Source organism: Colletotrichum abscissum (genome assembly GCF_030869225.1).
Source record: "Colletotrichum abscissum strain IMI 504890 chromosome Unknown Scaffold_39.1, whole genome shotgun sequence".
In the NCBI taxonomy this organism is placed as follows: domain Eukaryota; kingdom Fungi; phylum Ascomycota; class Sordariomycetes; order Glomerellales; family Glomerellaceae; genus Colletotrichum; species Colletotrichum abscissum.
In genome coordinates, this window is record NW_026850309.1 from 9,668 (window position 1) to 31,209 (window position 21,542).

The 21,542-nt window shown below is 52.4% G+C and overlaps 4 protein-coding genes across 4 annotated transcripts; 2 read left to right on the plus strand and 2 right to left on the minus strand.

The window, feature by feature from the left end:
- Positions 1-2,265: 2,265 nt before the first annotated feature.
- Positions 2,266-6,582, plus strand: CABS01_12611 (calcium-translocating P-type ATPase; the record flags this gene model as incomplete). The annotated part of the gene is made up of 3 exons (XM_060545964.1): positions 2,266-2,321; positions 2,397-5,738; positions 5,793-6,582. The coding sequence occupies 3 exons, from the start codon at positions 2,266-2,268 to the stop codon at positions 6,580-6,582; spliced, it is 4,188 nt and encodes a 1,395-aa protein (XP_060396195.1).
- Positions 6,583-9,228: 2,646 nt separating this feature from the next.
- Positions 9,229-11,116, minus strand: CABS01_12612 (Sir2 family protein; the record flags this gene model as incomplete). The annotated part of the gene is made up of 2 exons (XM_060545965.1): positions 9,229-10,550; positions 10,711-11,116. Coding segments are annotated over 2 exons (1,728 nt in total), but the record flags the coding sequence as incomplete, so codon positions are not given.
- A 4,345-nt stretch (positions 11,117-15,461) lies between these two features.
- Positions 15,462-18,549, minus strand: CABS01_12613 (clathrin-coated vesicle protein; the record flags this gene model as incomplete). Its single annotated transcript, XM_060545966.1, has 3 exons — positions 15,462-16,993; positions 17,049-17,892; positions 17,947-18,549. 3 exons carry the CDS (start codon positions 18,547-18,549, stop codon positions 15,462-15,464), a joined length of 2,979 nt encoding a protein of 992 aa, XP_060396197.1.
- Positions 18,550-19,744: 1,195 nt separating this feature from the next.
- Positions 19,745-21,066, plus strand: CABS01_12614 (branched-chain amino acid aminotransferase; the record flags this gene model as incomplete). Its single annotated transcript, XM_060545967.1, has 2 exons — positions 19,745-19,973; positions 20,042-21,066. 2 exons carry the CDS (start codon positions 19,745-19,747, stop codon positions 21,064-21,066), a joined length of 1,254 nt encoding a protein of 417 aa, XP_060396198.1.
- Positions 21,067-21,542: the final 476 nt, after the last annotated feature.

The window sequence follows — 21,542 nt, forward strand, 5'->3', positions numbered from 1 at the left end:
CGAACACTTTGTCGAACTGTGGGTGTTTTTGGATTCGAAAGTTCCAATTACTTTGCCAGAACCTAAGTAGATGGTCATGTTGAAGACTACCAAGATGGCTGAATCAGATCTTATCGAGATGCTGGACTTGTACGGGAGTTAATGGGCGTGGGCAACTTGTGCTGCTCTGCTCCTCTAGTCGCAGGTTCAGAAGACGCTAGCCCTAGGTTCATCGATGATTCAAGTTGCTTATCCGTGAGGCGACTAACAGTATCAGCCAAGGCGAGCCAGTCCTCGTTTGGAGTCTCTCAAAAGGGAGCTTGATTCCTTCGTAGCTTGACAGGTTGTTCAATAGCCGCCGGGCGTCGGGAGTCAAGCTGGCGCTCAGCCTCGAGGATGGAGGTCGGTTCTTGGGGGTACGAGTGCAAGACCCATGGCCAGATGATTGGTGTGACTTTGTACAGAGTACGAGGAGTGCCTACGCAGCATTCGTATGGGGCGCTATAAGAGTCGGTGCCGCAGCGGCCAAGAAACACGATGTCGAAACAAATGAAGCAGATGCGCACTGCGTGCTCCGTACGGAGTATAGAAACGCTGCTGTCAAAGTTGAGGTAGCGCCGACGGTGGGCTTGTGGAGCGAGAGGTATCCGTTGAATTTGATAAGAGCGAGCATGTGCTATCCAGTCGTCGCGTTCTCGTCCTGATTCAGGGCCTGTTCCAAGCAAAACACCCTAGGCCAATAAGTCCACCTGGTTACGCATCATATATAGGCAAGGTAATAGTAGTAACCGCCCAGATGTTTGGAGTGTCTGTAGTAAGTTGAGGAATGAAGTTTGACAACCTGTGAAGTCAGCAGCAAGACGAACCCGATGTTTGGGGAACGGGGGAATCGGGATATTGGAAATATAACCGGTTCGATTCGGCTGGCGTCATTTTTCGAATCAGAATCTGGACGTCTCAAGGGACCGAACCCTTGGGGAAAAAGCAACGATGATGGTCTGTTCTAATGGAATGAATTTGAAGGACTTGGCTGGAAAGGGCGTCACTACCACGACAGGTGGAAAGGAAGGGGGAAAAAAAGAAGAAGGTACCTTTGGCCTTGGCAACGTACCGTGTGAAATGGGAAGTTGCCCCACACGGGGCCGGGGTGGATCTTCCCACCTTTTGGTGATGAGGAGAGAGCGAGCCAGGGCTCCATATGTAGAGGGAGGTAGCTTCGCAATGGCTATGGGAGGCGTCGAGACATGAAGTGTACGGCGTTGATGAGCTTCTTTCTCCTGACAAGCTACCTAGGTACCTTACTGGGACCCCTTCCAGCAACGACGGGCAGGCTAACCCGCAAACGGAGTAGCAGCACTCCCAGTACAAAATACACCGGCTTACCCCTGTAGGGACCTTCCCTCCGTCCAATGAGGTATACTTCTTTGCACTGCCTCCTTCTTGGCACCACATGTGGGAGATCCAAACTCTCACTCATCTTTTCTAGACCATGCCATGGCATGGCACAACCGCCGCCTCCCACGAAATGCTCAACACAGAGGAGACGTGACAAGGGGCAAAACCTCCTCTTCATCCCGTCCTGTGTCTGTCGTCCTGGATTTCGTTCATTTGCCCCCAAGGTCCCTCTTTCCCAGGCCGTACCGAACGGATACATCACTACCAAGACAGCCACCTGATCTAGTCGCTGGCTTGTCTCAAGCTCTTCTTACTCCAGTCTTGGCTCCTAGTAGGCGCTTTGAATTGGGAATGGACTTGGACTGATTCAAACCAACTTCAACGTCCCATCTTTCTCCCATCACATCATTCCCTCGCCTTGTCTCTTTTCTCTGATTGCTTGGCTGCCCATTCCTTTGCGTCCCGCAATGTAGAGTGAGAGAAGGAGATACCAAACCTTTTCCTTTACCAAAACCACTTCTACTCATCTTAGGACGTCGTGCAGTCATACGCACTCGCCGATATCCACTGTCGAGACCGACGACCGCGGATACCCTCATCGATATCACACCACGACGCGCCCTTCCGCTCTGCATAATACAACTACAACACGCCTGCCAACCTCAACCTAGTCTTCAACATTGACGACAGGTTTTCGCCATTGTATCTTCAAAAATATAGTTTACCTCCTTTGGATATCGTCGCTCCTTTCGCCTCCCGGCTGCCTCCTTCCTTTACCGGCACAGCCTCACGCTACCACTTCTTTCGTACACACTGGCGCACTTCATTTGCCTCGCTTCACCATCACACGCCGCCGCAACAAGGCGGCAGTGTCGAGCTTGATTGGGAATCATGGATCCGAATTCTACCCCCGAAGATGGCCCTGCGCCGCAACGGAGGAATCGAGCGTACGTTTGCAGTCAGCGGCATCCGTTGGCCTCTGAACGATTAATTGGATATAGGACTGACTCTCTTCTCTGTAGCCCGACCATCACCATAGACCCGTCTGCCACCGGTGTCGACACCACAAGTCCTGCACCAGCCATGGCTCAGGAAACCCAACAAGACGTGTCCAACTCACCCGGATCGCCCAAAGATGAGGCAGTCAGTCCGACGACCGTACCGGAAGGTGCTGGTGCGCCGTGGTCAGCTTCACAAGAGAAGCCATCGAAACCGAAGCTTCGTGCCGACACCTCTTTCGACGCCAAGGATAGCAGCAGGCCCCAAAGCCCGCACAATGTGTCCAGTCCTGTTGCGACCTTGAGAGGCAACGACCGTGCCTTCCTGGCTGTTCCCAGCAACTTGCGCTCTCGACAGAATTCTATCGATTCCGACGACATGTCTTCCCAGGGCGAGACCATTGCTGTACTGAGCCAGTCAACCGAAAAGACTATGAAGCCCAGTCCCATGTCCAACGAGAAGATTATGAACGACGATAGCGCCCTGCGTCCAGACAAGGGCAGTGAAGGAGATTTCGTTGCGGAGAATAACCCTTTTGCTTTTACGCCTGGCCAGCTGAACAAGATGTTCAACCCGAAGAGTTTGGGCGCATACTACGCTCTTGGAGGTTTGACTGGTATTGCAAAGGGTCTTCGCAGTGATCGCAAGGCCGGATTGAGCTTGGATGAAGTCCACCTAGACGGTCAAGTCTCCTTCAACGACGCAACGGCTCACATTCATTCATCTGGGGATTTCAAGGAGAGCGAAACTCCGGCAGCCCCCGCGAGACAAAACACTGGGCACCACGCTAAGCATGACGACGGCGGATTTTCTGATCGCAAGCGCATTTTTAAGGACAACCGGATCCCCGAGAAGAAGGGCAAGACTCTTCTTCAGCTAATGTGGATTACATACCAGGATAAGGTTCTCATGCTTCTGACAGCTGCCGCGGTAGTCTCACTCGCTATTGGTATCTACCAGACAGTGGGCTTGCCGCACGCTCCCGACGAACCAAAGGTTGAATGGGTCGAAGGTGTTGCTATTGTGGTTGCTATCGCCATCGTTGTTATTGTGGGATCCCTCAACGACTACAGCAAAGAGAGGCAATTCGCCAAGTTGAACAAGAGGAAGAAGGATCGCAACGTCAAGGTCGTCCGCTCGGGAAAGACCATCGAGCTGTCAGTACACGATATTTTGGCTGGAGATGTGATTCACCTTGAGCCGGGTGATCTGATCCCCGTCGACGGAATCTTGATCGAAGGCTTCAATGTCAAGTGTGACGAGTCTCAAGCTACGGGAGAATCGGACATCATCAAGAAGCGAAACGGCGAGGAAGTCTTCACGGCTATTCAGAACGGCGATGACCCGAAGAAACTGGATCCTTTTATTCAATCTGGCGCCAGAATCATGGAAGGCGTTGGCACTTTTATGGTTACATCTACCGGTATCCACTCATCATTCGGCAAGACTCTCATGGCTTTGGACGAGGACCCGGAGGTTACACCCCTACAGTCGAAGCTTAACATCATTGCCGAATACATCGCCAAGCTCGGAGGCGCTGCAGGTCTATTGCTCTTCATCGTCCTCTTCATCGAATTCCTCGTCAAGCTCCCCAAACAACCGGCTTCGGTCACCCCAGCTCAAAAGGGACAGGATTTTATCAACATCGTCATTACCGTTGTTACTATTATCGTTGTCGCTGTACCCGAAGGACTTCCCCTAGCCGTCACGCTCGCCCTCTCGTTCGCTACGAGACGCATGCTGAAGGATCAGAATCTTGTCAGGCACCTCAAGGCTTGTGAGGTCATGGGAAATGCCAACACCATTTGCTCCGACAAGACCGGCACCCTCACACAAAACAAGATGCAAGTCGTTGCTGGCACTATTGGTACTACCCACCGATTTGGCGGATTGCGTCCTGACGGATCCAACGATGGCGATGATTCTGCTCTCGATGCCTCTGCTGATATTTCGATTGCGGAATTCGCCAAGATGCTCAGTGCACCGGTCAAAGAAATCCTCGTCAACTCGATCTCACTCAACTCTACGGCTTTTGAAGGTGAGGTTGACGGCGAGAAGACATACGTTGGATCGAAGACGGAGACCGCGCTGCTTCTCTTGGCGCGTGATTACTTCGGCATGGGTCCTGTTGCTGAGGAACGCGAGAACGCAAAGATTCTTCAACTCATTCCCTTCGACTCTGGTCGCAAGTGTATGGGAATCGTCGTTCAGCTTCCCGGAGGAGGTGCCCGAGTCTACGTTAAGGGCGCTTCCGAGATTGTTCTCGGAAAGTGCAACCAGATTTTCCGTGACCCGTCTCAGGATGCCACCCTTGTACAGATGACCGAGGCCAACTTCCAGACGGTCAACACCCTAATCAATACCTACGCCTCCCGATCACTCCGAACCATTGGCATTGCCTACAGGGACTTCGAACAGTGGCCCCCTCGCAATGCCCGTCGCGTTGATGGAGGCGAGGTCGACTTCGATTTCATGTTCCGAACGATGGCCTTTATCGGTATGGTTGGTATCCAGGATCCCTTGCGCGAGGGAGTTCCGGAGGCTGTTAAGCTGTGCCAGAAGGCGGGCGTTATGGTTCGCATGGTCACTGGAGACAACAAGCTTACGGCTGAAGCTATCGCTAAGGAGTGTGGTATTCTGCAACCTAATGGGCTTGTCATGGAGGGTCCTGAGTTCCGCAACCTCACCAAGTCTGAGCAAGAGGCCATTATCCCGCGTCTCTGCGTTCTCGCCCGCTCGAGTCCTGAGGACAAGCGAATCCTGGTGAAGCGTCTCAAGGCAAAGGGAGACATTGTCGCTGTGACCGGTGACGGAACCAACGACGCCCCTGCGCTCAAGACAGCCGACGTTGGCTTTTCCATGGGAATTGCGGGTACAGAGGTTGCCAAGGAAGCTTCGTCAATTATTCTTATGGACGATAACTTCAACTCTATCGTTAAGGCTTTGAAGTGGGGTCGTGCTGTCAATGATGCCGTCAAACGATTCCTCCAGTTTCAGCTTACGGTTAACGTTACCGCCGTCATTCTCACGTTTGTCACTGCCGTGAGCAGCACTTCAGTCCTCACTGCTGTGCAACTGCTTTGGGTCAATTTGATCATGGACACGCTCGCAGCCCTTGCCCTCGCTACTGATCCTCCCCAAGACAGCGTTCTTGACAGAAAGCCTGAAAGACGCAATGCATCTATCATTACAACTACGATGTGGAAGATGATTCTCGGACAGGCCGTCTACCAACTCGCCATCACCTTTATGCTTTTCTACGGAAAGGAGACTGTTGTTCCTGGTCCGGAGCACATCCCTGATGATCAGATCGCCACGTTGGTTTTCAATACCTTCGTGTGGATGCAGATCTTCAATCAGTGGAAGTAAGTGTTAATTCTCTTCGTTATCTCGAACTCAAGGAACTAACAGCTTGATAGCAACCGTCGCTTGGACAACAACTTCAACATCTTCGAGGGCTTGACAAAGAACATGTTCTTCGTTGGCATCAGCGCCATTATGATCGGTGGACAGATCCTCATTGTTTTCTTTGGCGGAGCCGCGTTCCAGATCGCCGACGAGGGTCAAACCGGAACCCAGTGGGCTATGGCCATTATCCTTGGATTGATCTCCATTCCTTTCGGCGTGGTCATCCGTCTCATCCCCGACGCTCTTATTGAGCGTTTGATCCCCGATTACCTCAAACGCCGTGCCAAGGACTCCGTTCCGGGCCTCACGGTCTCAGATGAGGAGCAGTTCGAGATGTATCCGGAGCCATTGTCCGACGTCCGCGATGAATTGGCATTCATCAAGCGCATGAAGGGTGGACGCTTGAACAACCTAAAGTTCGCTGTACAGCACCCCCGCGAAACCTTTGCTCGCTCGCGCAGCCCGTCACACTCGCGTAGCAACTCTATCAAGTCACCCTCTACGCCCACACGAGAGGACAGCTTCGGCTCCCTCGCCGCAACACCCGAGTCGCGCAAGCGCTCTCGCAGCTCGCGCAGCCGCTCCAACTCGGCCCTCGGTGCTCCTACCGTCATGGCCGGCATTGTGGCTGCTGGCATTGCTGCCAACTGGCAGCCTGCCGAACGGAGACGTCGGGATAGCGACGACTCTGACAATAATGTTAGGAGAGGGGTCTCTCGAGAGAACTCGATCAGAGAAGAACCCCGGGAGGAAACCACCACAAACGAGAAGGCCGGAGATGAGAAGACGGCCAAGCAATGAGGAGTACATTAACTGTTGCCCGGTACTGGCGACATCACTTACATATGGTCACGTGGAGTTTGTGAGCGAAAAGAAAAATTTCAGAGCGCGCAATGTATCTGTACGAGTATTTGGTTCTCATGCGCGGGGTTTTGCGACAACCGGTCATCCCGTTTGAGGAGGCTTTGAGCCCTCACTTTTTTGCTTTCACATTATTATTAGACCGATGACCGTATGCAGACCGAACAGGATAACCAGGGGACGAAAGCCTGAACATATTAAGAGGGAACTCATAATCAGTAAAAAATATTCTTAACGACCTGGCTAGACGAATTTCTCAATTCGCAACTCTAAGGGACATGTGAAGTGAAAGGTGGATTCTTGAGATGCAGAAGTTCTCAGGGCGAAACAGCTGGGCAATGCTTGTATACAATGAGCGATAGAGGCAGTAGCTGAGCAGACAACGGTTGAAGCCGTCTTACTTTGACTGAATCCATGAGAACCCACGATCCACGACAGTGATTGATTGAGGTCTCATCACGAGGCATCGAATGGTTTGGCCAGTCATGTCGAAAGATTGGAAGGCGAGTTAGTTACCCCCCTGCAGAGATCTCAACACCTGACTGTCTAACTTCATGCCTCCATGAGAAACCAACAATACTCACCAGAAATTACTCGATAAAGAAAGGTTTGGCGAGCGGGCGGGTGTTGGAAACACTTTTCGTGGCGGTGTCGCTGATCCCAGTAGGTATACGAGACGAACTTGAACATCAACACTATTCGGACACAAAGAACCAGATGCAGCCGATGACGGGGCGAGGTTGGTTTACCGCCATTGTTGCCAGTGGCACACTGTCAATTTAGCCCGATTACATGGCTAAATGAATCCTACTTAGGGATGCTGTGACCGCAACAACGTCGAGCTGGCTTTCTAGGCAGGTTTGCTGCTGAAGATACGGCTTCTGGTTGTCAGCTGATCGTGCCATCTGATGTACCCTCGTTGATCACGGCGTCGCGTCTGCCTTGAGGCATTGTTGCAAGTTCTCGCTTGAACTCGGCACTTACATCCCCGAACCAACCCTCCCGTCCGCCCCCGCCCTGTAGTGAACTTCACCCAGATATCCTGTGACCAATACAAGGCAGGGCAAAGGTAAGTGGCTTTACCGCCACCATCGAGGCTTGAAAGGGGGTTGGTCGGTGAGGCAAGGTAAGGTATAAGCACGCGAGTGAGGCTCAATGAGAAGAACGGTGATGCGTGGTAGCCTGCTAGGCAGATACACGTAAAGGTAACGCAAGCAACCAAAACCTCAGTCCCGTCCCCGCCCTCCTTGCCAAGCACCGGGCTACCCTCAATCAGTCGTTCGTATAGTAAGTTGCGCTGTTCGGTTGCCTTGCTGGGTAGGTCACACCGGTGAGCAGGCTGTTTGGACAGCCTTGAGTTGCCACTCGACTTTTGAAGTATGGTTCGCGGGGGTGGATGCACTTTGGCGCATGTAAGACGGGTAGGTGACAGAATGCTTGAGTCACCACTGCTGCCTTGCTCGAGATTCAACCAGCGTTGCCTCGCCTGGGCCGTTCTGCGCTGACTTGGCTTACATTCACATCTATGTATGTACCTTGCGATATAGCTTGTTCAGAGACCATCGTCAAAGTGCACATGTTGAACTCCTTAGTATCGTTGACATCTTGATGATTGCAATCCATTGATCAACTATCAAAAAACGGGAACCTTTCTGTCTGAGTTTCTGTCTCTAGAGAAAAACGGACATTTGCGCGGGTGCGCGCGTAAAATAAAAGGGAAAAAAAGCCTCTCTAGGGCCCCTCTCTCTAGGTATTCTGACAAAACGAAACAAATCAAAGACACAAGACACACCAGACCGTGCATGGGTTTTCCTTTCGCGAGAGCCTCAAACGCCGTTTCCGCCACGTTCTTCCTTTCCTCCGTCAGCCCTGTTCCACCTCCGTTTTCGAATTAAAAGCCGACAAAATAATAAAGCAAGTGCAAGTGAAAAAAGGGCTCAAAACATCGCAATCTGTGGTATCAGGAAAGAAAAAGAAAACCTCGTTTTGAGGTTTGAGGTTATGAGTTGATGTATTCCTCCGTAAAGGGAACAACGCGATGACCGTTTTGGCTGCCATATGAAGAGACTCCAAAAGGTCGAGATTAGGTAGGGTGAGAGGGCTGGTGCAGAGCGCAACTACGGATTCGCTGACCGAAGTGGTGCGGTGCTGCCCTGTGTTGTGCTGTGGAGTAATAGGAAAAAAACCATTTATGCCCGACGCGCTGTGTCTGGCCAAAACCGAGAAGGGGGCGACGTGGCGATGGCCCGCAGCCACAAAGCCCCGAGACTTGACCGGGGGCAGTGAGTGTAGGTTGCGGTACCAGGCTGTTTCGTTGACGCTTGCATTGCTGCTACCGGCAATAGTGCCGTTCCGTCTTGTGTTTTGGGGGCTTTGTGTCGTTTCGTCGAATCAGGTACCGTATATGGGCATTCTTCCCCCTTCTAAACCATTGACGGGTGCCGCGTGAAGCGCTCTCAGATGCAATTGTCTGAGAAAGCGAGAAGGGCACGAGGGAGTATCTGTAGGTAGAGACAATGAAAGAAGAAAAGCGAGCAAGAGAGCGAGGGTGAGGTGGTTGACAACTTGCAAGAAGAAGTTCCATTCTCAGACAGCGTCTCTCGACCTTCGAGGCTTTCTGGGTCCCTTGGTGGGTTTCGCCGTCTCGGACTCAGTCTCGAGCTTGGAGATTTGCTGCATAGGCGGCGGCGGCTGCTTGGGGTTGACGACCTCAAAGACGTGTCTGCTCACGCACCCGCCGTCCGGGTTCACCTTGACGACCTGGTCCTGAGGCACCATCTCGTGCTCGAGCGGCCAACCGGCGCGGCGGCACAGCTCCGAGACGACGACGTCGCAGTCGCCAAGCAGGTCAATATCAAAGTTGATGTGATTGACGGCCTGGCGCGAGATGTAGATCTGGGGGATGTTGGCCGGTAGCCAGGATACTATCTCAGACACCGGCGTCACCTTCAGACTCGTACCGATAACGATGACGAGGTCCACCTTGTCGCGGTCGTGCTCCGTCAGACGCCTGCTGAACTCATCAGGCAGCGCTTCGCCGAAGAAGGTGATGTCGGGCTTCATAACGCCTACGCTAGGGATGTCGTACTCGCCGTCTGACGTGGAATCGTCGGAGCTGAACCTGCGGCGCTTTCTTTCGGTGCCCGCCGAGCGCTTGCGCTTACTGCTGCCATTGGGACGAAGGTTTTGGATGCAGCGGGGGCAACGCGGGATCTTGCCAGCTTTAACGTCGTCAAAGATCTCTTCGCCGTCGCACTTGAAGCGGCACTGAACACAAGTCGCGGTTGCGAAGGAACCGTGACACTGGATGAGCTTGTCCTGAGAGATGCCGGCCTTGGCCTCAAGGTTGTCAATGTTCTGAGTGTAGTTGGTAAGCAGCTTGCCCTTCTTCTCAAGCATGGAGATGAAGGCATGAGTCGGTGTAAAACGGTTGGTCGACGGCAGAATGTCCTTGGCAACGGTGTAGAAGATGGTCGGGTCATGCTTAAAGACGGAAATGTCAAACACCTCCTGCGGGTCGTTGAGTCCCAGATGCTCAAGTTGAGAATAGAGACCACCCTTTGAGCGGAAATCGGGAATGCCGAGCGAAGTAGAGATGCCCGCACCAGTTAGGACGATGATGTTCTTGCTCTGCTGTAGCAGGTCCACGGCGTCGTCCACTGTGTTGAAGCGAAACAACTTTGCGCGTTTAGACAGCTCTCGGCTGATGGCCAGCGACAAGAGACTGAAGTAGGCCTCATCTTCGGCACCCTCGAGGAAGGCGGGAGGCTTGAGGCCAAAGGCCGATAGTAGCTTCTTGGCCGTGTAGCGTCCGGCGTCCACGGTTCTTCTACAGAATTCTGCGGGACCAAGCGCTCTTAATTGGTGGCGCAGGCCCATGGCCTCGTCAGGCGTGCAGCTGTCCGGATCTTTCAGGCACGAGTTAGCAATCAGGTAATAGAAGCGATCGAGGGTGAGTGAGTAATAAGAGGAACACGTAATCCCCAAAACATAGGTAGCAGGGAATTGTCATGCTCGCCTGCATGAGTAGTGTGTGAGTGGGTGAATGAATGACTGAGATAGACCTACCATCCGAGGAAAGTTTTGCATCGCCCATCTCAGCGATGGCATCCTCCAGCAGAGAGTCGGTTTCCCATGCAGATTCTTTGGCATCTCTGACGCGTTCTTCTAGTTCTTGAAGACCGACGGCGTGCTTGATGTCCTCAAGAGTTGGGTTTTCGGGAACCTCAAACTTGTCCACCTTGTACGCGGCGTTCTTGTGTTTGTTGTTGATGCGCTTCTTGACCGTGACGGCTTTTGTCGCCGCCCGTTGAGTCTTCATCTTGAGCTTCGTCTTGTTGACAACTGCTCTGTGCGGCAAGATGGGAAGAAATGAGGGGATGACGGTGTTGCTGATGAGACCTCCCTTCGTGGATAAAGGGGTGATGAGATGAAGCTTGAAAGTTGACAGATACCAAGCAGAGTAAAGTAGGCTCACTTAGCTGGGCGTACGTGTCTGCTTGTATGGATGGGGTGCGAGACTGCCGACCACCCGACAGGTTTATTTGTGAGACAAGGCGGGATGATAGCCTGGACAAAGACTGGGCTGGTATGGGCTGGGTGAAGGGGAAATGAAGAGCGGCAAGAGTTGGCTGCAGAAATGCGTAAGAGAGAGAAACGACACTTGGACCTCTTCTTCTCTCTGTTACGCTCTTACCAAACTGTCTTGTTCGAGTCTAGGTAGACCGATTGATCAATTTGGTGGATTTGTGCAAAGAGAAGAGAGAAAGTAAAAAGCCGAGTGTGTCTGTGGATGGGCAAGAAGATTTGACAAAGTTGCAGACGGTCGGGCCCTCAAGGGTGTGAGAAGGAGGGTTTAAAAAAAGGATGCCTTGGCTGCGAGTGAAGTTGAGTGCGGTGGCCGAGTTCCGCCTTTTTTCGCTCGAAACTTGTCGGTTATCTCCCTAGGGTGGCGTGACGAATATGACACTGAGCCCTGGTCTTTATTGAACAAGCAGGCAAGCAGGCAAGCAGGTAAGCAGCAGATGGATCAGTTGCAATTCTGCGTGAACAGCGGGAGGCGGCGAAGAACCAACAAACGGCGAGGCGAGTTGGGTAGACGGTAAGAGTTGACACCAAAGTCAAGTGGATGATGGAACAAGTGGTGGGTGGACCGGAAGTTGGTTTCCCTTTGAGTCGCGTCTGATGGTAGGGAGACTGGGATTAAGAGAGAAACCGAGTTGCAGAGTTGCGATGGGTTGGCGAGAAACAAGCCGACCGAGACTGAACGGAAGCGACGGCCTAGAATTGATGGAGGGACTTGTTCAAATTAGATCCCCGGTCTCCGGATAGGATGGGAAGGGGATGAGGGAAAAAGAGGAAAGGGGATGTGGGAAGGAAGTTGAGTGAAAAAAGCGAGCTAACGTCGTCGTCGGTTCAGGTGTAGAGTACCTCAATGACTACTTTTGGTGAGAAAGAGGGTAAGGTGAGGTAAGGTACCAGGCAGGCCATAGAGATGGCAAGAGCAAGAGGGAGAGGAGGTAAGCAATCGAAAGGGAAGGAAGCTGGGCTAATGAGAAAAAAAATAGGCTAGCAAGTAATAGCACTTGTGTGTGTGTGTGCGTGGTCGACTGCGCAGAGAAGGGGATATGAGTTCGGAGGGAGAGAGGGAAAAGGGAAATCACGGAAGCGGGCGAACGAGATCTGGGCCCCCGTAGAGACGATCGAGTAGGCAAATCAGTGGGTAAAAGGTATTCTGGTTGGAACGTGGCACCGAGAGTGAGTGACTGAGTGAGCGACCGACCGGCCGAGTTACATAGCAAAAGTAATTAAAAGGACAAGAAAGTACAGATACGACGAATGATCGAACGAACGAGTACGACGACCTACGCAGTACAGCACCAGAAAACCAAGCCAGGTAAAACGGGAAGGGCAATCAAAAAGGCAAAAAGGTTGACCGGGGGGATCCGTCTTAGTAGACTAAGGTACATGAAAGCATGGAAGCGTAGTTTAGCAATACTCAGCTGAGGCAGATGTAGACGCACGCGAATACAAATCCAATAATGCCATGCTAACTACCTCATCATGCTTGCTCTGTAATCCGATCGGTCTTATTCCAGTGTGTTGCCCCCCAAGTTCTCTACATATCCATCAGCGCGATGGAATTGGACCATTGATTGATGGATGAGACGTAACAAACTATCAGCGCGCTGTCAAAGTATGTCAGTCGGGGCAAGGTTAAGTTAGATACGTGAATTGAGCCAAGGCATCTGTCTCTAGCGGCGAGCATAAGGGCAAGGAATGTGAGGAGAACCTGAACACAATGCTCAGCCAGGCACAGGTAGACAGGAAAGCCACCTGAACCACTCCAAATCGCTCGCTCGATGAAAGCACTCAAACCGTATTATCTGAGTTAGAGCGTAGGGATAGGGAGACGGAGGAAGACGAAAGAAAGAAGGAGTGTGTGGGTGTGCGTGTACAGTACAAATCCGTCCAACCAAATCTAGTAACCAAACACACATCCATCCATCGTTCATCCTCCTCCGTTCTCAACCGCGTACCCGTCCTCACATCAGAGAGTTTCGGAACCTGGCTTCAAATGAAACTCGGCCATCCTTTAGTGGTCTTCCGCTTATCAGCATCGATGGTGAAAAGACTCTCTACCGGATCTGTCACGCTTGATGCCATCTCGGTTTCCCCTCCCTTGCCTCCCCCGTTGCGGCGAACGTCCCTTCGCTCTTGTTCCTTGTTGTGATATAATGATTACCTTGATTACCTGCGCCTAATGTCTGACCGGGGTGGTGGTAGACTGGTGACTGGGTCCAAGACACACCACACACTCACACGTACACGAGTGGCAGCCCTCCAATCAGATGAATCCGTCATGCTCACCGTACCTAACTGTACCCGCCACACTTCCGAATAGTACCTCCATTGAGGCCCATCGGCGATAATCGCTGTCATCATATTCATGGAAGAAATCGTGAAATTGCATCACCTTGCGGTCGTATTTTCAATTCGTTAATCATCGCATCAACTCTGGAAGGCTGCTCTTGTCAAGAAGAGCGTATTTTGGAGTTTCTATTGCGTTGCTCCGTCTCATGCAGTCTCTGACTTTGCTGTGACCTTGGCTTGACTTGTTTGATCCGAGCGAGTGACGCTCCCAGGATGATTAACCCCCTTGGCGTCAAGAAATGTACTCACCCCCTTATCTAACCTTGCCGGACTCCATCACAATAGGAATCAACTCCTCCGGACGAACATCAAATAGTTCAAACCAGATGCTTCACCGCCCGGTTCTCTGAACAATACCAGTCCTTTATGAAAGAAACAATCTCTCTCGTTTGACAGAACCTTCATTCCCATCAGTTACCACCAACACGACTTTACCAACATAACTCAAAGGAAGCCATCCGATACCTCTACATTCAAGGAGAACCGTGGCTCAGCCCACCACCACCCCCCATCCCCCCCATCCCCAAATATGCAACGACAATCATATGCCGCAGCAGTAGGTATCTTTCTCTAAACGGCCGGTAAACGAGTGTTTAGAGCCAGCGCCAATTTTAATGCCCTACCTTTCACCTCACTCGAAGGGCTCCGTCCTGCATGTGACTGACCGGCGCGGTTCGTTCGGTCGCCCACCATCACACACCCGGCTGGTTGCGTTACCCAGAACAAACACTAATTGACCAAATCCAACCCAATGCCAGCCCAGGCTTGCCAGTCGTGCTGGACGCCTCCTTCTTACTGCTTTCTGTCAGAAGGGGGAGTAGGTAAATCCAGTTTCCTTTATTTCAATCATAAGCCAAAACTTGGGCGGCACGGCGGTAAACCTGAATGTATTACACTTGTCTGAAGTGACGGAGTGCCATGATGATCTACGGATAGACATCATCGGGAACGTGATGGTACTCCCTCACAGGCTAGGTACTTTACGCCCGTATCCTTGAGTCTCTAATGGCCATCTATTTTTTATCGTTTTCCATCGATATGTCTTTCCAAGAAGATGAGTTCTGATGTCTGCTTGAACGTGACGGGCTCAACCCCAGAAAGGACGCAGAAACAGCAAAGCATGGCGAACCGTCAAGAAGGTGGTCGGCGACTCTTGAACATCGATTTGCGTAACTAAACGCCTCCGGGCGGGGACCGCAGGTGTCACTCTCTCCGCAAATCATCGCATCATGGACAAGCCTTTGCTCTCCCCCATTCATGAAACATATCCGTTCCTTTCCCAAACCACACCATTCATTCAAACAAAGTGGCATAATTATGCCCGAGTTATCACTTGTAATGAAATCCATCTTGTCCGACCAGAGCGAGCGACGACTCTGGACTATGTACCATGGTTGAAAGAGTCGACAGGGCTTCATCGCATCAGCGCTCCGTTCTTGGCAGACTTCACACCGGCAAAATCTACCTGACCCTTTCGTTCGTCATGTGCCACGCCAACAAACCTGTTCAGTCCACGCAACTCGCAAAAAATGTTGACTTTGCGGGGGGGACTCTCGGCCCACAAACACTAATTCCGCTTTTGCTTCGGTTTTTGCTATCGCGCCATCCGTAACCCCTTGAGTCGTGAGAGTTTCCTCATCCCCGACTCTCTTAGCAATATCAGTAGGTAATAGCGAGTTACTGTTTTGCTCTTAAATGGCACATATACACATCAACTCAGAATCATATGGCATTTTCTCTTCGACCGATGAAGAAATGTCCGGCACGGTCCCTCAACGCCCTGAATTGCGCAACTCTACAAAGTATCAACTCATGTGTGTATCATGTAAACAACTCTGGGATGCCCTGACTGCAACCAAAGCTGTGCTATTTCCAGAGAAAGCCCCCTAAATCAGACTCTCGTACTTATCCAACCCGCTCTTCTGCTGGGGCTTCTGCTGCTGTTGCTGCTGCTGTTGCTGAAGGCCAGCCACGCCGTTCATACCCATGTTACTGTTCATCATACTATTCATGCTGCCGCTAGACGCCATGCTCATACCCATACCAGGCCGCGAGCCCATACTGTTCAGGCCATTCATCGATTGTTGACTCATCATGCCCATGCCAGTGCTAGCTACAGGTTTGCTGAAAGCGCTCAAGCCTGATTGCACAGGCGGCGTGTGACTGGGAGGCGGCGGTAGGCTAAACCCGGAAGATCCGGAAAAGCCACCCGTCGAATTACCGGCGGGCGGTGGCGGCAGGGAAAACGAAGATGACTGTGACATGCCTGGTCTTTGCCCACCGAGCGACATGTTGGACATGGGCGTACTCATTCCACCAAAAGCGGAGCTCGGAGGTGGCGACATGGAGTTACCGGCCGAGAAGGCCGGCGTTGATGTTGACGACGACGACCACGGATTAGAAGTTGCTGCCGACGCCGTGGACCAGTTGATGGATGAGCTGGGCTGTGCCGCTGGCTGCGACATTGGCGAAGTTGGCTGCAGAGGTTTAGAGAATTGAGTCGATGTTGGAGTCATGGTTTGGAAAGAACCCATGTCAGGCGTCACCGTCCGGAAACTAGGTTGAGGCTTAGGCGCTGGAGGTGGTGCTGTCTGAGTAGGACTCGGAGTTGACCACGCAAAGGCCGGAGTTGCTGACCTACTCCCGGGCGCGGGCGAGGTAACTCTGGCTGCCGCAGCGGGTGGCTCTTCCCAGCTAGAGAATGCATCCGAAGTTGACGTTCGTGTCGTTTTGCCCTTGACAAGGCTCTCAAAATCGTCTTCTGTCGCTCCATTGGAGGCATCAAAAGAGGTCCCACTGACGCCGCCAAAGGCCATGAAGTCCTCATTAGCCCCGGCAGTGCTGCCGTTGGTACCAGAGAGCTCTTGCAACTTCCTAGTCTGTTCGTCTTCCACTCTTTTGGATAACTTCTTGATAAGGTCCATGAAGCTCTGGAACTGTTTGAGATTGAGCAAAGGGCCGAGACTCATATGCCACAGAATGGGAAGGATGTCAATCGCCACAAACTCGGCATCGGCTGCTTCACCTACAACTCGCAGAACGCCGTGGGCTGCCATCATGACCGCAGGCTCTTTCGTTTTGATAGCCTTGATCAACGGGATGATCTTCTCCTGCATGGTGTATTTATCCAGCATGCTAGAGGACGAAGTTGATTTCTTCTTTGAAGTACCGAAAGCATCGAGGCCATCGTCTTCCGCGTCGGATGTTCCGCCACACAGGACGACGAATGCTTGGCAGCCGCGCACCTTGATGGCCAAACTACTCGTTTTGCTAAACACGGCCGCAATGACTGGGAATAGCTCATTCTTGATGGTGCTAAAGTCGAGAACTGGTAGAATAGAAGGTAGACCTCTCAGGGCCGCGTCAACAACGGCCGGTGTTGGTGCTTCGATTGCTGCGTAAACAACGGGCAAGATATCTAAATAGCTGTCAGTTTGTCCCGCTAGATATTTTCATGTTGTGGGTGTTGTTACCATCAGTGAACTCCTTGCCATTGCAGTTGTTGCAGATTGTAGACATGTGTTCGAGCACAACCATCAACCCAGCATCCTTCGTCGGGTCCCTCTCAGGAGCCTGGTCCTTCTTCGGGGGTGGGGCAAATGTTGCTTTCAATGCTGGCCGTACTTTTTCGGCAAACACCCTCCTCGCAGAGGGTAGTAAATCAACGATGGTGAAGACGTTTTGAAGAATCAACGCTATAAGATCCTTGTCTTTCATCTCTTCAAGCAACGCTGGTAATAACTTCTTCTCCATAACAGTCTTGGGGAATGAAGGCATAACCTTGACTAGTCCCCTCATGAACTGAGCCTTCTCGTTTGGAGTCTTTGCTGGGAAAGCGTCCAAAAACCTGATTGTCGAAACAAGCACGTTGTTGAAGTATTCACTTTCTTGAAATTCCTTTGCTGTGAGGCGCTGAGCAGGTCGTCGTGTTATCAGGCGCGGCAAAACATGTTGAACCAGCTCCTTGGGTAAAGGTCGTGATGATAAGAATTGGTTGGTAGCAGACGGTACTGTGGATGACGAGGCGAATGTTCTCTTGTATGTTGATAAGCTGCCGTGAGCTTCGATGGGAGACTGATGTGGTGAGTTGTAAAGGGCCACGGCTAGGAGACCTAATGAGAACATGTCGGCAAAGTGGGTAAAGTTGTTGTCAATGACAAAGTCGGGAGAGGTGTAGTCGAGGTTCAGCTGCACAAAACGAGGCAGTCGAGGGTCTGGGTTGAGCACCTCTGACAGGCTGATGGGTTGAAAGGAGGTCGGCTTGTTGGACCCCTCTGACGGCGCGCAGAAAGCGAGACCACTGATTTTCCAATCGGACTGTTTCGAGTCAGCAACAGTGCATGGTTATCAAGACCAGTAGGCTGCACTGACCTTGGCGTTCACGATGATGGCGTCTGGTGTCAGGTTTCCGTGCACCAACCCAGCGTTCTCGTGTAAGAACTCCAGAGCTTTGCTGATTTGCAAGAGACCCTTCTGGATCTCGAGCTCGTCAATCTCCAACTCGCGCCGCCGGCGCACACCATCAGAATCTTCGGTGACATAACGACTCGACCGACCGCCAACCCCACCACTCCGTTCCTGGTCGTCCTTCTCTTGCAGCAGAGCCGCCAGAGAGCCCGTGACAGCTTCCGTGACGAATTGTAGTCCACCACCTCTTGTTTCTTCCACTGGCTCGACGAGCTCGAGAACGCTCGGGTGTCTCAGCTTCGCCAAGCTGGCGGCTTCCTTCTTCAGGCGCTCGATAACCTCCTCAGTGGCTCGCTTGAAGGCGGACGCGCTTGATCTGCCTAGACTGCTTCCATGGTTGTCGAGTCCCTTCTTGTCAAACACAAATACGCTGTATGGTTTTCCGGTAGACTTCTTCTTGCAGTCGTAAATCTTCCATGGGCCGGCGGACGAGGTCTGGGTCGAGGAGATGGAGTAGTTCGCGGTGATGTTGGTCGATGATATCGACTTGAGTGCCGAGGAGAACATGGTTGTGGTATGTCTTATAACGTGGGTCGTCTACGTCGTCGTCAAGGCGGAGGAAACGGAACTTGAGGGAACTCGATCGTCATGACGGTTTGGAGGCAGATATGGGGTTTGCGCCAAGTCGGGACGTTCGTCAAGTCAATCGCGCCCACACTCAGAAGGAGGAACGTAGTCTTTGTCCACGAGCGATGTAGGTGGTGCAGGGTACCGTGGAGGGGACACTTTGTAAATGTCGAGAGGGACCTCCGACGAGGCTTAATCGAGGAAGCTTCCGGAGATGCGCCGGGAGTTGGTATGGACTTGAATTCAATAAAAGACAGCAGACGCAGGGCGCAGTGACATGAAATTGGCAAGTTGGCCCAAAGATGATGTTCTCGTTCAGCCGCGTCGACTTCCACGTCGCTGATAGGCAAGAGCGTCTCAAGTCCAATCAAATTGACCATCCATGCTTTTTAGCGATGATCCCACAGTTGCCAGTGCCCACCCCTGCGTCTAAGGTAAGGTAAGGTAAGGTAAGGTAAGGTAAGGCTTCAAATAAGTTGGGCACACCTTTACCTGCACTGAGATTGGGGGCGCCCACCTTCTGGTCGCAGCTTAGGGGAAGCACAGAAGACACTGAACCAATTGGATGGCTGACCTAAGCTACGGAGAAGGTCTTCCATTTGGGACAGCTTGGCTCTATACATAGGTACCTGGTAGGTTTCCTATCCCCACCATCTTGAAATCAGTACCTGAAAGGTACGTACTGCGTGCTGACCATGCTGCCATGCTGCCATGCACCTGCTGCACCTCAGATAGCGGGACGCTTCCGGAGCCGGGACCCTGAACGAACAATTTTGGATCTCTGGATCTGGCGGCGCATGGAAAGCAACGGCTTAGAAGTCCGATAACGCTCCGAAATCCTGACTCTTGCCGCACCCTACACGCCATCCTCAAATTGCGCCCTTCGCCCTACTACACTTGTCTGTCCTTTATCAAGCATTGGATTGGTCAATTGGTTCACCGTTGACCGCAATTGAGGATTTGGTATCTCGGTTTCCTTTTGCAAAAGAGTCACACTCGCTCTCCCATCTTTGAGTATTTATCTGAGCATCTTCGTTCCTGTGTTTTAAGGTTTTGAGAAAATCCTCAACCTCCTCCTTTTTTTCTTCACTTTCTGCTTTATACCCAACCCAAAACACCAAACAGACCGATCGCCATGATGCGACAGTTCTTCCCCCGCGCCGCCGGCGCTCTCAGAGTCCCCCGCAGCTCTCCCAGATTAGCCACCGCATGGCAATCAGCAAGACTCTACAGCGTCAAGCCCGCCGCCGCCTCTGCGGCCAAGCCTCTGGGCCTCGATGCCTCAAAACTCACCATTGAGAAGACAAAGACTCCCGGAACGCTGGGCAACCCCGAGGAGCTTGTCTTCGGCCGCAAGTTCACTGGTCAGTCAACTACCTCCTCTCTCAACTGCCCATCACTCAATGTTGCAATTGCTAACCGTTTATCGCAGACCACATGCTCACCATTGAGTGGAATCAAGAACAGGGCTGGCTCGATCCCAAGATCGTCCCCTACCAGAACCTCTCCCTCGACCCGGCGACCTGCGTCTTCCACTACGCCTTTGAGTGCTTCGAGGGCATGAAGGCCTACAAGGACAAGTCCGGCCAGGTCAGGCTCTTCCGCCCCGACAAGAACATGGCCCGCCTCAACAAGTCCGCCGCCCGCATCGCCCTGCCCACCTTCGAGCCCACCTCCCTCATCGAGCTCATCTCCAAATTCGTCAACCTCGACAAGCACTACATCCCCGACGAGCGCGGCTACTCCCTCTACCTCCGCCCAACCATGATCGGCACCCAAAAGACCCTCGGCGTCGGTCCCCCCGGCTCCGCCCTGCTCTACGTCATCGCCTCCCCCGTCGGCCCCTACTACCCCACCGGCTTCAAGGCCGTCTCCCTCGAGGCCACCGACTACGCCGTCCGCGCCTGGCCCGGCGGCGTCGGCGACAAGAAGCTCGGCGCCAACTACGCCCCTTGCATCGTGCCCCAGCTCGAGGCCGCCAGCCGCGGCCACCAGCAAAACCTGTGGCTCTTTGGCGAGGAGGAGTACGTCACCGAGGTCGGCACCATGAACATGTTCGCCGCCATCAAGAACAAGGAGACAGGCCAAAAGGAGCTCGTCACCGCCCCTCTCGACGGCACCATCCTCGAGGGCGTCACGCGTGATTCCGTCCTGTCCCTCGCCCGCGAGAGACTCGTGCCCGAGGGCTGGATGGTCTCGGAGCGCAAGTACACCATGAAGGAGCTCGACGAGGCGGCCGAGGAAGGCCGCCTCATTGAGGCCTTTGGTGCCGGTACCGCTGCCATTGTCAGCCCTATCCGCACCATTGCCTGGAAGGGCAAGTCCATCAACTGCGGTCTCACCGAGGCCGAGGAGTCTGGCGAGATCACCCTGAGAATTAAGGGCTGGATGGAGGCAAGACAGTATGGCGACGAGGAGCACGAGTGGAGCTACATTGCTCCGGATGTTGCTGCATAAATTTGGTTGTCAGAACGGCATGTAGACTTGTAGATATCCAACTGGAAAGCGTGCAATATGATTGTTAAAAAGAAAAAGGCTGTATTTCAATTTTGGTAGTGAATGAGTTTGGCATCGGCGATAACCCACCGCCCTCCTTCTATGATTGATCAGATTTATTTCTTGGGCTACATCAATCCGTGTTGAAACGACGGCCAAAGGTTTGATAAGAATAAGTAGCTTACCAGAAGAGGTCACATTAGTAGCTTTCCTCAATATTCACTTGCTAAAGCTCCATTGGCGCCATTGGATGTCTTCCTCGCTATACACACTCAACAATATCAAATGCTGAGTTTCGAGCTATTGTCACGAAGCTCCGTAGCCCTATGCCATGCGTCATCAATAGCAAATCTAGTCATTGCAGAAGGCTCACGAAGATCGAAAGGCCCTCACGGGGTTGAGTAAAAAAAGGGCGGTGAAAAAAAAGGAAAGCTAGT